This window comes from Onychomys torridus, chromosome 11 (assembly GCF_903995425.1).
Source record: "Onychomys torridus chromosome 11, mOncTor1.1, whole genome shotgun sequence".
NCBI classification, from domain to species: domain Eukaryota; kingdom Metazoa; phylum Chordata; class Mammalia; order Rodentia; family Cricetidae; genus Onychomys; species Onychomys torridus.
The window spans coordinates 15,394,561-15,412,185 of record NC_050453.1 but is presented as its reverse complement, the minus strand read 5'-3'; the positions used below and the strand labels follow the sequence as shown (position 1 = coordinate 15,412,185).

Genomic DNA, 17,625 nt, shown 5'->3' with positions numbered 1-17,625 from the left:
GGACCTAAAACTAGCAGAGGCTGAGGCCTGCGACAGATCACATCCAGAGAAGCATGAGATCTTCATCCAGAACTGTGAGGGAAAGTGCTTGTTTAAGCCTCCCAGTCTGTGGACCTCTGTTACAATAACAGTACTCTCACAGAGGAGCCTGAGCATGACAGCAGGACATGCCACAAGATGCTAAAGAGACAGGGCAATCTCTGCAAAACAAATACACGCACAGACACAGATGTGCGCGCACGCACACACACACACACACACACACACACACACACACACACACACACACATACACCTATAGCCAAGTCTATTCTGACACTGCTTTGGCTTAAAAAATACCCCTTGATATAAGACGTTGAGGGTTCCTGGACCTTGGCACAAGGGTAACCTTCGGCCCAACAGCAGGAGGGACAAGGGGAGAAGAATGCTGCCCTCACTCGGGCTATGCTAGCCGCCACCCTGGAAGGGAGCACCTTCAGCAAACAACACATGGGTCTTGGCTGAGGCTCAGCAAGCCTTGCCTATAGGAGCGGCCTTCAAAGGCTCAGTTGAGCCAGGCTGATCTATGCATGAGGCCTGCTGTGGACTGCATGTCTGAAACCTAACTCAGCATGCTCGTACATGAAGGTGACTACATCATGAGGACAGAGCCAGGAGACCAGGAAATGGGCCCTTATCAATGTCAAGTCTACTCAAGCCCTAAAGCCTTGGCTTTACAGCCTCTAGAACTGTGACAAGTAGGTGCTATTTAAGCCTCCTAGTCTGGTATTCTAGTGTAACAGCCAGATTCTCACCTAAGTGTCCTACCCTACCCTAAAAGGACAGCAGGACGCACCAGGCACTGTGCTCTCTAGTCTCCGCTACAACAAGTCTGTGTCCTGGCTCATTCCCCAGTCTCACTAGGAGCTCCAAGTCTCCAAGCACCCCGCACCCACTGCCGGAAGGGGCCTCTCACCTGCACCTTCCCAAAGACCATGCTGATCTGCTCCACAGCGGTGGACTGCAGGGCCCTGGCTGCCAAGATGAGCTCCCCACCAAGGCCCAAGTTCTGCAGGTGGGTCTCCACAGCTGCCTGGGTCAGCTTGGCAAGGCCTTTGGCTACCATGATGGCATCCCCCAACATAGCAGCCATCCTTCAGGGCTGGAAGAAAAGAGGCCAAATTAGGAAAAGAGATCACCACATCTGACAGACACTGAGCAGGTCCCCAGATTCTGAACAGAAGGCAAAACTGGTGTTTGGTTTTTCCACTGATCTCCCCTTTTGATTGAGGTGAACGGAAGAGGAGGAGAGGAACAGGGCCCAGGGCAGCGGTCAGCACTACCAGCACTTACCACTGCCTATGCATTTTGTCACCTGGGCCTCAAAAACACCTCACAGGGCTGTGGCAGAACCCGGACTCAGCATGTGTACTAACTCCGAGTCTGGTGCTCTTTGCTCTGAACCGAAAGGATGTGATGAAGCAAAGGCGGTCCCTCCCTGAGCAGCGGTGCCTCTCCCCGGGGCCTCAATCACTGGGGGTGTCTGCCTCTTCAAAATCACTGGTGCACTGCCCAGTGAAGCGCAGTCACCCACAGTCTGAGATGCTGAGAGGACCTCCTCAAGCCACAGGCAAGCCAGGGCTTCCACACTGCAATCCAGCACTGAGAACTGCAGAAAGGCACAGAAGGCAGGGGAAGCCACCACACAAGCTGTGGAGGCCCGCTCCCTGCCTCCACCGCGCACCTCCTGCTCCCTTTCTCTCTGCTGACCATAGCAGAAAGTGTTCCTTAATGTAGGTCAGGGTCAGAGATGCTGAGATCCAGTATCCACAGTGTTAGTAGTTAGGGCCTGGCCTAGTTGGTCATTAACTACCCCTGAGGCATGGTTATAGACCAAGATAAGTCCTGTTAACATGCTAGAAGCTAAAGAAAAAAAACAGAGATCCCACTGCCTCTCCAAGGAGCATGGTGGCCAAGGCGGGCAGCAGAACTGGGCAGGCCAGATAAGCAAAGGACATGGGGTCTGCCCTAAGTCTCAGGAAGCCAGAAATCCCTGCGAGGAGTGTGAATGATACTCCAGACAGGGGACGTACATAAGGGATGGGCTGAGCGCGCACACACACACACACACACACACACACACACACACACACACACACACGAGTGGGGCCCGTCAAAGGGGCACTGCTATCCCATCATCTTTCACTCCATTCATTGAGAGAAGCACAGCCAGGCAGGGCACCCAAGAGCACTGACAGGGTCCTAAGCAGAATGTGGGGTAGCTGAACGCATCAGCCCCAGTCACTCCAAGATTCCAGCAGGATCTGCTCAGCCAAAGGCATGACATTTATTTAAAAGGAGAACTGGGGGTGGGGCGGGGTGGGGAGGGCTCAGCAGTTAAGAGTACTTACTGCTCTCGCTGAGAACCTGAGTTCGGTGCCCAGCACCCACAGCAAGTGGCACACAACTGCCTGAAAGCCCCGTGCCAGGGGAGGTGATGCCCCCCAGCCTCTGCCAGCACCTGCATCACATGCACACATCCACACACAGACACGTAACTTTAAAAACCCTTAGAAGAAGAAGTGTTATAATAACAGAAACTCACTCACAAACAGGCTGGCAACCATGAGGATATGTTTACATGTGCCTTTGGGCATACTAGCGGTTAGCACACATGGGGTAAGTTCCTTCCTACATACCTTTTTACTTTTTTAACTTTTATTTTATGTGCATTGGTGTTTTGCCTGCATCTATGTCTGTGTGAGAGTGTCGGATCTTAGAATTACAGACAGCTGTGAGATGCCATATAGGTGCTAGGATTTGAACCCAGGTCCTCTGGAAGAGCAGTCAGTGCCCTAAACCTCTGAGCCATCTCTCCAGCCCTTTCTACACTTCTTAATATTTATAAACAACCCATGGTCCAGTCTGTCAGTGAGAAAAGTAGTCAGAGAAGGGAACTAGGAAGCCAAAGTCGCCCAGATCTCCACAGTGGCCTGGGGGGTGGGGGGCGGGTACAGTCAGCCCCGGCCTGCTCTGTGCCTCCTCTCTTGTGTCACTTGGGACAGTGCACTGCCCAGTCAGTCACTCGTCCTCCAGTCTAAGCCAGGAGTTGGAGAAAATGACCATGCACTACATCGCCGGGTTCCATGCCACACCCTAGGTGTCTGCTCCGCACTCCTCTGTTTCATGGCGATAAAATCACAACCAAACCCACAAACCAAACAGCTAGGATTGGTAAGGCAGACTCAACTGGAGCTCCAATGGGTCTGCTAGCAGCTCCTAACTCACAGCCACCTCAACATGACACATTATGCTCACTACCCTGAAGTCTAAGGGTAGAAGCACCCACCAGGGCACTAGAGAACCTGGAGAGGGTGGTGAATTCTGAAGGGGATCTGTACCAGAAACACACTCCTGCCTGTGGCCAGGACCATCTGCTATGCCCCAGGGACCCCCAAATCGAGCCTTCCCCTAGATCTCCTTTAAATCATGCCCAGAAAACCAGGACACAAATCTCCCAGAGACCATGACCCCAGTGGTTACAAACCTCACCTCGCCCATTACTGACATAAAGCAGAACACCCACCTAGACCTACTTCATTCAGACTTTGATTTTAGGGTTAACACTGCCTGAACTTCCCACTTAAGTTACTGTACCCACACACTAAACTTCCACGAGAACACAGCTGGTGAGTGATCTGGGGGCCAGTCTGGCCTACCTGTCCCACTGCACTGACAGCTTAATTTCTAAGTCATTTCAGGTCCTGCACATGCCACAAGGCAGTGGTGGGACCTACCAGAAACCAGCACTGATTCCCCTGTTTCCTGAACACAAGTCCACTGCAGGGTGAAGTTATACCTGCTTACAAGGATGCAAAACAAACAAAAAAAAACAAAACCCTGCTCCTAAGAGGAGGTTCACTGAGTAAGTGAACCGAAGAGGTTAAGTTTCTGCACACAGAGTTCACATATCCCACTTTCAAAATCATAAATAAGTCATCTTTTAAAAATGTGACTTTCATTCATTTTTAAAAATATGGAAATTAGGGGCTAGAGATGGCTCAGCAGTTAAGAGCACTTGCTGTTCTTCCAGAGGACCTAAGTTCAATTCCCTGCACCCAAGTCAGACAGCTTCCCAACCTCCTGTAACTCTAGCTCTGGGAATTCCACACCTTCCTCTGGCCTCAGTGGGCACCTGCATCCATGCAGCATAGACATACACATACATACACAAATACATACAGACATACATACATACACACACTAATAAAAGTAAAATATATCTTTGAAAAAAATAATAAAGTGGGTTAGGGATTTAGCTCATTGGTACAGCACTTGCCTAGCAAGCACAAGGCCCTGGGTTCGATCCTCAGCTACAAAATAATAATAATAATAATAATAATAATAATAATAATAATAAAAGTAAATTAAAGGGCTGAAGAGCTGTCTCAGCAGTTGGAGTGAGTGATTGCTGTTCTTCCAGAGGACCAGAGTTTGGTTCCCAACACCCATGATGGGCGGCTCACAACTATCTGTATGTAACCCAAGCTCCAGAGGATTTGACATCCTCTCTAGCCTTAACCAGCAAACACACACACACACACACACACACACACACACACACACACACACACACACACACACTCAGAGACACATACACATAAACAAAAGAAAATGCTTAATTAAAAAATAAATTAAGACTAATGAGCCACACTTTCCTTCCTGCCCGAACAGTTATATATGAAATGCTAGTGAATTCCAAATTGGTGCCAATTTCTGCCCTAGACACTGGACCCCAGAGTCATTTGAACGGAAAGAAGGTCCCTTACAGATTCCTGGGCACTGTGTGGCAGAACCTGTTCTCCTCACATCAGCAGTTATGCTAATGAGCACAGCCTACTGTTTATGAGCATGTAGATTTCAAAACCACCGTGGCTGGTCCATGGCCACCCACTTGGGTAAACATTATTTACTCATCTGCAGGGGTTATGCTGGGCCTCCTCACAGTACAAAGTGAACCAACTGCTCACACCCTTATCAACACAGGCCGCGTTCTGTACGGGAGTCCCTGCCTCCAAGAAGCAAAGGAGAGGCGAGAGACAGCAAATGACTACCAGAAGGAAGCACTTTCCACAGCTCTTCTTCTCTGCTTTTCATGTCCGGGGCCTAAAGACCCTATTTTTAATTCAATCTCAAGGTAACCTATAGTCCAACTATGTCAGGCACTCAGCTAGGGGGCCTTTTCATCACAACTTACATCAATTACATCAAAAGCCCAGGAACTCTGTTCACACACAAGAACTGTATCAGCACAGTGACTTCATGTACAAGTATTAGAGCCTTCATGGGGACTAGCAGCCCCACTACCCAACCTGCCCTACACCAGCCCTGACATGATACCCTGCTGGTCTAGGGACCCTGTTCCTGAGTAAATGTCCTTTGAGGGGAACAAAAGATCCAGTAACCTCAGCTGTGTGAGAGGACAGATCCTCACACTTGGAAAGTATACCAGCCAGGGACCATGCTAACTAACATCCTTCACTCAGACCTCCCATTGTACCTGGCTTGTCCTGCAGGCCCTGGGTCAATGTGTCCTAGCCATGTGCCCATAGCATAGCAGCATGCAAGCAATCTGTAATGGGCACCAACACCAAGGAAGCATTGGCAGTGAAAACCAAGGAGGTACCTGCCCAAGTGGAAAATACTATCCTCAGAGCCTAGACATGGGCCCCTGACCTGTCACCACCAACTGGATGACTTGGCTTCTACACGCCTCTTCTGGTCCCGATGTGTGAATATTAGGAAAGCAAATAAAGACAGTCTCCAAAAAGACACAACTTCAATGACAGAAGCCTTCCACCTGGACAGGGGCTGAGAAAGAGGACGGGGCAGCCCAGAGGCAAGTGTCCCAAGCTCGGGGAGGTTTTCCTGCAGACCATCATTTACCAATCTTCCTAAAATCCTTCCAGAACTAACTCCTGGAGCCAAGCCCCCAGCTGGAAGTTATCTGGGGCATTGGGAGCCTTCAAATAAAGTCTCCAGGACTGACAGACATGCCCAAGGTATACAGACCTGGCCAAATACATAAAGACGTATCTGCAGGAAAGTGAGTGGTATTCTTTTTTAAAATGTGGTGAATAAATAAGCAATGTCGGTAAGCACAAAAGCATCAAGTACTCACCCACTGGAGACCCAGATAGGGGAGCGGGTCTTAGGGGCAGAAAGGTGGCTATATGCACCCCGCTTCATAGCCAGGATATACCAACCTGCCACTCACTGTTCTCATGGGCTGAGAGCAGGCTGAAGACGGTGTATGAAGATTTACCAAGCATTAGTCAATGCCCTTCATGACTACGGGGCATCACAGACCAGCTCCCAAGCCAGCAAAGCCGGGGTATTCACACCTCTCAAAGCCAGGGTCCACCCTCCTCTGGCCTCTCCCTGTCACAGCTGCTACTAATGACTTGGAATGGCTGGGGTAAGAACCTAAACAGCAAACAGGCAACATGAGTCTTCTAGTGTACATACACCCTCAGGGGCCCCTTGGGCACCTCAAGCTTGGCATGTCCAAAGCACCCTAGCCGTGACACCCTAGCCCCACGTAACAGCCATACCCATCACTCTGTCTTGCCTTGGCCTGCCCATGCATTCCCAGGCTGGCAGGCGGAGCAGTTTCTTTTTAAAAGATGTCCTGTCAAGGTATTCCCACACCCCATGGCTTCTCTGAGGTCCCCAAGATGCAGAAAGAGCCTTCCTGACCTGACCCTCTCGGCCTTGCCATCCTTAGGCTTACTATGTTCTCTTCACTGTGTTCCAGCCAGGCTAAACCACTCCTGAACTTCATGGCGGACCCTCTTGAAGGCCTGGACTCCCTACACAATGGCTTCAAAGTGCATTTGCTCCCTCCTCAGGGGCATCTGTCCCAGTTTCCTGTACCCTGCATGCCACCGTAGCCATGATCATGCTCTCTGAATCTGTCTAGTAACTATCTCACTAGAGGCTGTCAATCACAGGACAAGAAGCACCTCTATCTTTCTGTACAGCCTCCTGTCCCTCCAGCACCAAGCAGTATTTTACGTTGATAAATACCTAGCAAAAGAAGAGTTTAGCCAGTCCCTCTAAAGCTTGAAAAAGATTGGCATTTGCAAAACTGGCTCAAACCTGCTTGCAGCTGTGACCCACAGGTGACCATCAAAAGTTTCAAAAGCTCCTGGGAGCTGGTCTGAAGCAGAAGTAACTCAGGGGTTTAAGAGACAGCTGGCCAGACGCCAGGGCTTCTGTGTTTCCAGCAAGGTGTCATGTGCCAATGATGCTGCCAACTCTGAAAGCCCTAGTCCTTCCAGAAAAGGAGGAAAAGGAACAGGATGACTGGCATCCAACACTAAGCAGGAAGCCTCCACAGAGAGACATTTCTAAAGTTTCCACCTGCTTCTGTCTCCCAAAGCCTGGCTTTGCCACTGTACAAAAACCTTCAGTTATTCCTCCTCTGTCCACGATCCCTTCAAGACCATGAACGGGAAACCAGAGGGACTGTACTAAAAGACAATGACCCCAGAGCCAGTCACCAAGAACTCACAAGACTGTCTCTTCGTCAAGGACCACTAAAGACCTCTGGGAGGTCCCATGGGGTAGTGAGTGGTCCTCTGCCCCTTTCCAGTGAAGAACCTTTCTTCTTTTGGACATGAACATGTCGATTTCAATCCTCCATGGGAACTGAAAAGTCCCATTATATCTTTAACATTTTTCCTTTTCTGACAAAACGGAAAAACGAAATAACTATTTCCTCCAAGGACTCAGAAGAAGGAATGTATTAGAGTAAATAAACTTCAGAACCACAATCCACGGATCACTAGGGGTTAGTCCTCTGCCTACACTTTTAAAAGTCACACATCAAGGACCATCAGTCACACACCTCGGTCACCTAACTTCAGGCCTCTGACTGCAGGGCAAGCAATGTCCTGAAGTGCTACCAGCTTTCAAAGGCAACTTAATCCTGGATACTAGGAAAGAGTTTCCATTTTCCACAATGGAAGAGAAAGGACTTTTGCTCTTCCCATCAGCAAAGCAACCACAGCTTCACCACCGAGCCTCTGCCAGTCTGTCTACCTCTGCTTCCACGGCCCCCACACGGGGACCCACACCAGGAAGTCTCTGTCCCTTCTTCTCCTCAGGCATTCTGTCTGTCTGATAACAATCCCAAAATTCTGCCCCAATCCCTCAGACTACATGTCGTCTTTCAAAGTGGATGTGTGTGGTAATTCAGCTCTAAGAATGGGTGTCACAACGTTACTGGGAGAGGGTCAGGAGTGTCCTAGTCGCCACCTATGGCTGTGTTAAAGAACCATGGCTAAAAGCAGCTTGGGAGGAAAGAGTCTGTTTGGCTTATACATCCAATCACAGCCCATCACCGAGGGAAGCCAAGGCATGAACTCAACTAGGGAAGGAAGCTCGGCCAGAAACTGAAGCAGAGACCACAGAGGGATTCTGTCCCCTGGCTTGCGCCTCATGATTTGCTCAGCCTGCTTTCTTATAGGAGGCAGGAGGAACACCTGCCCAGAGGTGGCACTGTGTACAGTGGAATGGACCCTCCTATATCAATCAAAACAATACTCCAACAGACTTGCCGACAGGCCAATCTCATGGGGACATCTTCCCAGATAAGTCTGGGTTTGTGTCAAGCTGGCAAACCATCAATCAGCACAGCGAGTAGCAGTGTATGTGTAGGATGGGGAGATGTGGCAATTTAAATGATACTAGAAAAAGTATTTGTTGACAAGTAAGAGCATGCTGCATGTTCCCGTGGAGGAAAAAAAAAATGTCACCACAGAACATTTAGAAGCATGAAGTTTTCTCTGGGTAGTATGTTGTTAAGATTCTTCTGAAATGTATTTATGTTTCTAAAATTTTCTACAGAGAACATGCAGTATTAGAATAATATTAAAACTGTGTTGTCAAAAAAACCCTTACCTATGATGTTTTAAGTAAGCACACAAGTATGTACTTTGAAAAACCTATTCCCTATCCTGTCCAGGGTGGGATGGCCAGTAGGTCCAGAAACAGCCCAAACAGCTATAATACCACCTCCCTGAGGCCCTGGTTAGCCCTGTTCAGAAGATGTCGGCCCCTAAATGGCTACCAGGCACATAGCCTGGAGTCATCTTACTGTGGGGGTAAGGTTTGACTGCCCTTCTCAGAGCGGTGGTGAGAAAATCACTTGGCACAGGCCTTCCTACCCACTGGCCCTTCATCAAAAGGCAGAAATAGTTAATGAGTGCCGACTCTACACACAAAGCCCCTGGAATTCCTAATTTAGAATCAAATAACAAATACGGTGACCATAGTTTCTCAACACGAAAGGCAGCTATGACTTGTGTCCTTCAAGACCAGGGGGTAAGCAAAGCAAGACTCTGGGCCATGTCAGCCTGGCCAGCATGTCTGTCACAGAAAGCCTGTAAGAAATGAGGATATTCTAAAAGAGGCAGTGGCTCCATCACCACAGCTATACCGTCTATGGAAATAATGAACTCCAATAATTTAGAATTCTCCCAGGAATTTCACATCAAGAGAAGTAGCTAAAAATGGACCAGCCACAGGGGACACTTTCCTCTCCAAGACTATTTACAACCTGCCTGCCCTTGTTGCAGGAGGGTGGACCCGAGACTGGCCAGCCAGTGATGGGTAGAACCACACCCTGACCAGGACAGCTTCAGTGTGCATATCTCCTGCCTTCTATCTAAACTCTGCCCTCATGATAGGACCACAGCGATGGACGGGGTGTGAGAGGCGGGATGTCACTGGGTTATTCTTAATGTGGTCCCACTGAAGAAATCTCCTTTTTCTGATTTTCACTATTAATTTTGCTCTTTTACATTGGCTTATCAAAGACGAGTGACTGAGCCTGGCTTGTTAGAGGAGCTAAGGCGTAAACTCTGCCCCCAACTCTGATAACACTGCTGCCTATTTTATAAAAAGTTGCGCTGTAGACTCCAATTCTTCCAAGACATCTAGAGTGGTCACCAGAATGATATCCGAACAGGCCCGTAAGGACGGTACCAGAACAAGGATTTCCACCCCACCAAGCTCATCTGATAATCCAGAAATGAACCTGACCCACTATCCAGGGGCTGGAGGCCACCTTTTACTGGATTATCTGGGAGAAGGTGGGGGTGTCAGATGCCAGCTCCCTGGACAGATCCTCCCTAGCCATAACTGTTAACCACCTGCACTCCTCTGCTCCTCAGCCTACACAGAAAACCACTGTCAGTCCACAGTGTGAGCTCTTGTGAGCCTACCGCCTCATAACGCTTCACTCCTGCATGTTCCTGCCAGGCAAGCAAGCACCGAGGACATCACAGAGCACAGGGTGTCAGCTGGAAGACACATGCGGATAGACAGGCAGCAGACGGGGTATACACTGTTCCTCCCCCCCAAGCCTCCCCCAAAGCCCCTCTTGACTAGGACAGTAGTAAAACCCTAGAGAGCCACCCTGGCTGGTCAGCATGCCCTACACAAGAAGCCAGTCCCCAGAGCTGCTCACCATGAACCCCAGCCGGATGAAGCCTAGTAGCACCTATTATAACCCCACACCATTCTGGAGGCTGAGGCAGGAGAATCATGAGTTTGGGACCTGCTTGAACTAAATAGCAAAATCCCATCTCAAAAAAAAAATGTATTAAAAAAAAAACGTATTTGGTTCAGGTAGTAACCCAGCAATAGGTTAAGACCTCTGTAACTGGTCACTGGTTTGAACCATGGCTCTGCGGCCAACCTGCAAGTTAAATTATATCAGCTTGGTTCTGAGCCTCCGCTTCCTCATCTGCACTCGAGGGGAGTACATCAGATCTCCCACATGAAAGCATGTGGGTATTCAGGGCATGCGTCAGGTATCCAGGACCATTATTAGCTAATAGGTGTGACTATTAACATTATGACCACGCAGGTACCCTGGTACAGACCTAGTGAAAGCAAAAAGAACACAGATGACCAATACTACCTTGTCACTTCTGAGTCAGGGAGGCAGGCAGTGCCGGGAAAAGACAGGCTGGTTTATTTAGCGATATGGAATGAGGCACTACCTTGGAGCAGGGTTCAGTATGCTGACAGCCAGCTTCAAACACCTTGGAAACATGCTGGACATGAACACCCACACAGAGTCCTGCGGCCAGTGCAGACCGCAAGGAGATGGGCTTTCTGTGCTCCACCTCCCTTCCCCGTAGCACATACAGACACGGACATGGCAGTAGCAGCACCCCCAGTCAAGGGCAGCTTTTACAGGAGTCAGGCTGCGAGCCTTCAAGCTGACTTGATGAGTCTGCAGACGCACGTTTCCCTCGACTCGTCCCTGTCTACAAGGGGAATGGGAGGAGGAAGAAGGCAGCAGGCAGCTGTTGCTCAGGAAGCAAGCCTGCCCTGACTATTCACAGGACATCCTAGGCCAGAGGAGAAGGACATACACCCAAACCTGGCCACAGCAATGCCCGGTGTTGGCTACCAACACCTATGGGTGCCAGAGCCACCAAGTAGCTCCTCAACTTCTCAAAGAACTGAGATGTTTGTAAGCATTCTAACGGCGACTACCTGCAATCTACTGGCAACTTCTGCCTCCCCCCTCCATGCCAGGGTTGGAGACAAGCACTTCGCATTTTATGTGAATGGTCTCCAGAAGGTATCCTCCAGCACAGTCAACAGCCCATCCTCTACTTCCTGGACAGCACACATAACAGGCTACAGGCTGACAGCAAAAATGGGTTTCCAGCTTCAGCTTGGACACTGGCTACATGTGACCTCGGGGATACTTGTTCTGCTCCTGGGGCCAGTGTGCTCCATTTCCCCACAGGTAAATCAAGACAGTACTAGTTCCTCCTGGAGCACAGAAGGGTGACAAGGCGCCACACAGAGCTCTTTCTGAAGTGATCTTTTCAGATTTAATCAAGTCTGGAAAGAATCGTGCTTAAAAGAATTAGCAAAGGCCCATCTAGACATTCTACCAAAAAAAAAAAAAAAACAGGGAGGGGTGCAGACCTGTGCTGTCTTCACAAGGGTGCGAGCAGAGCAGGGCGGTGGGGGCACACGCCTTTCCTCCCAGCACTCGGGAGGCAGAGGCAGGCGGATCTCTGTGAGTTCAAGGCCAGCCTGGTCTACAGAGTGAGTTCCAGGAAAGGCGCAAAGCTACATAGAGAAACCCTGTCTCAAAAAACCAAAACCAAACAAACAAAAAAGTGCAAGCAGAAAGCCTGCACCTCAGGGAAAGCCTGCCCCCCCCCTCCCTCCCCCCCCCCTCTCTCTCTCTCTCTCTCTCTCTCTCACACACACACACACACACACACACACACACACACACTCAGCTTTCTTTCTATGCCCCCGCAGGATACTCTGTCCCTCCCACACTTACCCAGGATGCATCCCCTCTGTAACAGACGTCTTCGCTCCTTCTACCACAGTACACAGGCAATTAGATACGAACACCTTCAAATCCTTGGTTCCCCCTCTCAGACCCTCTTCTCTTTCTGCCTTCTTATGCCTTTCTCCATTTACAAAAGCCTTTCCTTCCCATCCCACAATTCACGCCCAGCCTCCCTGAACCAAACACAGGCAAGGACCTGCAGACTCTGCTCTCACAGGAATGGAGCACGTATGCCTCCCGCTGCCCCCGGGACACCTCAAGTGCAAGCCAATGGGGCTCTTCGACCTACCTCCACCATTACAGTCCACTTCCTGTTGGCCTCACATATTCCTACAACTCTCCCTCCTGGTGGACTTCTTCCCTCAACTTGCTTCACCAACCTCTCTTCACCTGTTCCATGCTCCACAGATGAGCCAGCTCCAGCTGGTCCTAGCCCTTCCCCCCACCCCACCCCCAGTGTGTACGTCTTCTGGGGTGCTTCCTTCTGTCTGTGGGTCAGTCAAGGCCTCCCCCTTCCCAGGCCAGGCAGGCTCTCTGAGCCAAGTTTCCCACATCTGTGCTATACACCCATCCCAGCACCACAAGCAACTGCAAGTCACACAATGGAACTTCGAGGAGTAATGAAATTATTCTACCTTTGACTGTGGTAGTGGTTAAGTGACATTTTTAGCAACTGTATGAAAATGGGTGAATTTAGTGCAAATAAATTATATCTTTAAAAAAAGGATAGGAAAAAACAGTTCCAATGGCACTCAGTCCCACATGTCTGAAACTAACATTGTCGCCTTCCTCCAAATTAGTTCTTCCTCCTCCTGTGACCTCTGTTTCCAGTAATGACGCCATCACACAGAACTCTGGCCCCATATCCTACCTGCACAGATTCTGTCCAAACCTCGAGTCCTGTGGTCCCTCTGATCCCACCACTTGGGACTCAGGTCACCCTCGCCTTCAAGGCCGCCTCCCCTTCACACCCATTCCCTTCAGGGGACCTCTGAGCTCCCCTCCCCGCTCTCCATGACCTCCTCCGCCACGGGTTCTCCCCAGGTCTGGACTGTCAACAGGAATGTCGGAACTGTTACCAGTTGTCAAACTGAGACAACTCTTTAAATATCCCTGTCTGTAATTTTGCACACGGCTCTGGTTTCAACTGACAGAGATAATGACTCAGTGTCGGTGGCCCTTAATGGAAAATTCTCCTGCCAAGTTTTGAGCTTCCCAATAATAAACCTCTCTTGAAGAAGGAAGTGACGGCCCTTCCAGATCCCTTTCTGTGGATAACAAAGGGCACCCCAGAAACCTCCTAGTTAGAATGTTCCCTCTAGTTGTGGGATCCTGACACATGCCCACAGGATCAATTAAGAAATACAAATTCACAGTGGAAGCTTGGGATATTTTTCTTTCCCAATGCATTATCCCATGCATTATCTTTCATCTTTTATGAATAGCTATCATTTTAGGATTTAGTAAGTTCAACACCTCAATTCTGAGTTACACAGGAAGCAAAATGTAGACTCAAAGGCAAAGCCTCTTCCTTTGCACAAAAAGAAATGGGGCATGGTTTCTTATGCTGATCAACTATAAATGAATTCTACAAACTACGTGTGTATATACTGCATCAGAACACCTGTATACATGTGCATGCAGGTGTGTGTGGTGTGCAGCCAGACACTCCCTGAAGACACAGGCATGCTCTCCTTCCACATTATAAGACACACAGATGTCCAAGCAAACAATGAGGATAGATCTCACGTGTGTGCTTACCACTGAAGAACCAACCTGTGGTGGTTTCCTGGGCTTACCCACCAAGTCCCCCGTGTACCTAGGGGCAGACACAACCAGTTTTCCACATCCTCATACTCTCAACCTATCCAGTCACATTCAAGGCAACGGAGGCCCAGGGTTTCTGCTTCCAGCTCTCCTCTGGAAGGTTCCACCTGTACCACCCTATACATGCACGGTTTCTCCTTTAAAGCCCCATCCTCTTGGCTTCTATACGATTTGTTTACAGCAGGGGCATAACACCATTCTAAATTTCTCAACTACTTGTGGGCAGGTTGCTGGCAGCACGAGATGACCCGATCTGGAGTCTTGCCTGCATAGTTCTCAACCAAATTTGCTCTTCAGTGGTATTTGGCAATGTCTGGAGACATTTTCAATTGTCACAATTGGTGGGACAGGGGTGGGGGGGGAGATCATTATTTGTTTAGTAGATAGAAGCCAGGGACTCTGCTACACAGCCCTACAAGGCATAAGACAATCGGGGACAGCAAACAATTATGGATCCAGAACGTTAATAGTCTGGAGTTGGGGAGCTCTGTCTTAGGTGGTTCATTAACCCAGACTGCCTGCTTCATGTTTCCTTTCAGTCACTTGGTCCAAATTTGATCACAATTCAGCTGTCTTCGTTATTTGCAAGGTTAAATATCGAATCCAAAGCTACCCTCTGAGTCTTATGGATGCTGTTCTTGTGAGCCAACAAACCCCTCTAACCTCTTAGAAGGACTTTGCTCACTCCAAAAGTCTCCCAACCGCCTTCCTGGCAGCATGACCCACCGTCCACAACATCCCTAGTCCAAATCCTCGGGCAAGGTGGTCAGCCCGGCACCCCCAGCTCCAGAGTTCTGTCCCCCAGTCACCAAGCCCGAGAGACCATGAAGCCGTTTTCTATCAGTCTGCAAGCCCAAGCCAGGCTGGCAGTCTGCACACAGCCTCGGCCCCTTCAGGAAGTCCCGGCCAATGAAGGGTCCCAGCACCCCAGACCCGCCCCTACAGAGTTCTGTCCTCTCACACTTAGAACTGTGGGCTTGGCGGAATGCTGTGACAGCTTCTGTGCGAGAGAAGGAGGTAATTCAGTCAAACGGCTCGCGTGGCCACCAATGTCTAGAAAAACATGAGGAAGACACAAAAAGCGAAGAAAAGGGACAAATAAGGGACGCCCTCCTGAACTTCACCCCAGATCTAGCTGTGAAACCCAAGAGCTGGCTGGGGCACAGGACTCGTAGTTCTGACACAAACTGCAAGCAGAGCCCGAAGCACACTGTGGATGGTCTGGGAGTTCAGAGGAACATTATTACAAGAAGGCAGCCACGTGCGTGGACCACGCAGAGGCCGGGCAAGCCGGGCTCCGGATGCCTCCGGGAACCCACGGTTCCAAGAGCGGCCCTCCGCCCGCAGAGCCAGACCGGGAACGCAAGACGGCTGCACCCCTGGCCTTGAGGCGCCCCGGCTGCAAGGGAAACTCTGCAACCCCAGGCCGCGTTGTCACTTGAACATTCAAGAATGGACCCCGGGGTGCTGAGGCTAGCTAGCAGCGGGCCGGCAGGCGGCAGCCTTACCCGGCTGCAGGAAAGTAGGCTCCTCCGTCGGCTATGCAACGCCTCCGCGCGCTGCCCCGGTGCGAGCGCTCCGCACACGCTCCGAATCTGTTTACCTTCTGGCCCGCGTGCGCACGCCCCGCTCCGCTCGCCCCGCCCCCAGGCCCTCCCATTGGCTGCGCCTCCGTTAGCGGCCCCAGGGCCACAGGACGCAGTGGGAGCGTGCTTGGCCCGCGTGCGCGGCTCACAGCCAATAGGGACTGAGGGTGGAACCACAGCAGCCAATCAGAGGCCGCCCTGGAGGGCATCCGTTCCCTTCTCCTCCTGTTGGCTGCCCTTTCTCCCGGGTTGGGAAAGCCGTGCTGCCGTTCTGCGCGTGCGTTCGGCTGATTGGCACGCGTCCACCGGGCGGCCGCGTGCGGGTCACCTCCGTGCTGACACTAACCAGCTCAGCCTCCTAGAGGCCGTGGCGGGCAGGCCTCAGAAGTCCCGGGGGGACCACAGAGGACCCGCAGAGCCTCGACGAGCCCGGGTTCCTCCGGAAGCGTGGCGCTGACACCGAGGTCCCACCCCCTCCAGCTTTGTGTTGCCACTTAAGCGTGCTTGCTTGTTGTGAGCGCCAAAAAAAAAAAACAAGGGATCCTTCCTCAAGGTGAAAGAAACACCCTGAGGAGCGCCCTTGAGTCCCTCCCGTCGACCCACAACGGCCCCAGGGACTACTTAGCTGGAGAAGATGGGGTGTCAACAGGATCCATCCTTGTACCGCATGGGAGAAAATACCTAGCCTCGAGGCCTTTCCAGAATGCGTCGATGCCTGCTCAGCCCTTTCTCCCAGCAATGCCAGGCCAGCTAACCTCCTCAAGCTCCTAAGACAGTCACTATCCATCCCAACGATTTGTCCTCCATTTTCACCACAATATGATTTTGACCTTATTCTTGGGAGAATAATGACCCGTTTTATGATAGTTTAAATCTCTCTCTCTCTCTCTCTCTCTCTCTCTCTCTCTCTCTCTCTCTCTCTCACACACACACACACACACAATTTCCTCATTCCTACAAGTTAAGGATTCCCAGGAACTCTTTTTCAGATATGTAGACAGTACTGTAGTTATGTTTTTAAGAATCCTTACGTTTTATGGATACATTCCAAATTACTGGAAAAATAAAATAATATGATGTATGTAACTAGCTTCAAACTATAAAGGGCTGGAGAAGTGAATGGGCTATGACTTGACAAACCTGTGGAAGGGGAGTGATGGGTATGTTGGGGTTCATATTATCTGTGGGTTGTAAGTCTCCATAAGAAAAAGATGTTAGGAAAGGCATGCATTGCTCTTTCCCCTACCACTGCAGAGGCCCAGGTGTGGTCCAGAGTCAGCTTCACCCACAACGCAGCACCATAGTGGAGGAGACTCTTAGGCCAAAGATGGAATCCAAGAGTACGTCCAATGCAAGAAATGAACAAATAAAAATTTTAACTCCTTAGGGAAAAAAAACTATTTCCAAAGAAAGCCTAGATTGAAGACAACTCTAATAATGCTAACAGGATAAATAACAAGAAAATTACAGCCATTACTATCCATATGTTCTTGTCCAGCTCACTACATCACTACATCACACCCAGTACTGACATAATTGTTGCTGGTCAGAAGACAGCCACATAATTCAAAATTAGCAAATTAAAAAAAAAAAAAACATGAAGCATGGATTTCATTCCTAGGCATTTATTTTGAGTTCAACTGTGTGTTAATGCTGGAAGGATCCCCATCCTAACTAGTGATTTTTTCCAGTCTATCTTCAAATGTCTGACAACCTTCATTTTGTATAGCTTCTCTAACGGGCATGATAGATTAATGCAGTATCGTGGAGTAATGTACACACATTGGGACAAAGATGCATATATATACATATACATACATATTCTATCCA

General features: G+C 49.8%; 1 protein-coding gene across 1 annotated transcript in view; it reads right to left on the bottom strand.

Annotated features, from left to right (window-relative positions):
- Nucleotides 1–15,865, bottom strand: part of Coq8a (coenzyme Q8A) — a 30,789-nt gene extending 14,924 nt beyond the window's left edge. The window contains exons 1-2 of the mRNA XM_036201813.1: nt 15,718–15,865; nt 956–1,141 (exon numbers count right to left, since the gene is read on the bottom strand). Coding sequence (XP_036057706.1) covers nt 956–1,132 — 177 coding nt within the window. The 5' untranslated portion in view covers nt 1,133–1,141; nt 15,718–15,865. The remainder of the gene's footprint in view (nt 1–955; nt 1,142–15,717) is intronic.
- Nucleotides 15,866–17,625: the final 1,760 nt, after the last annotated feature.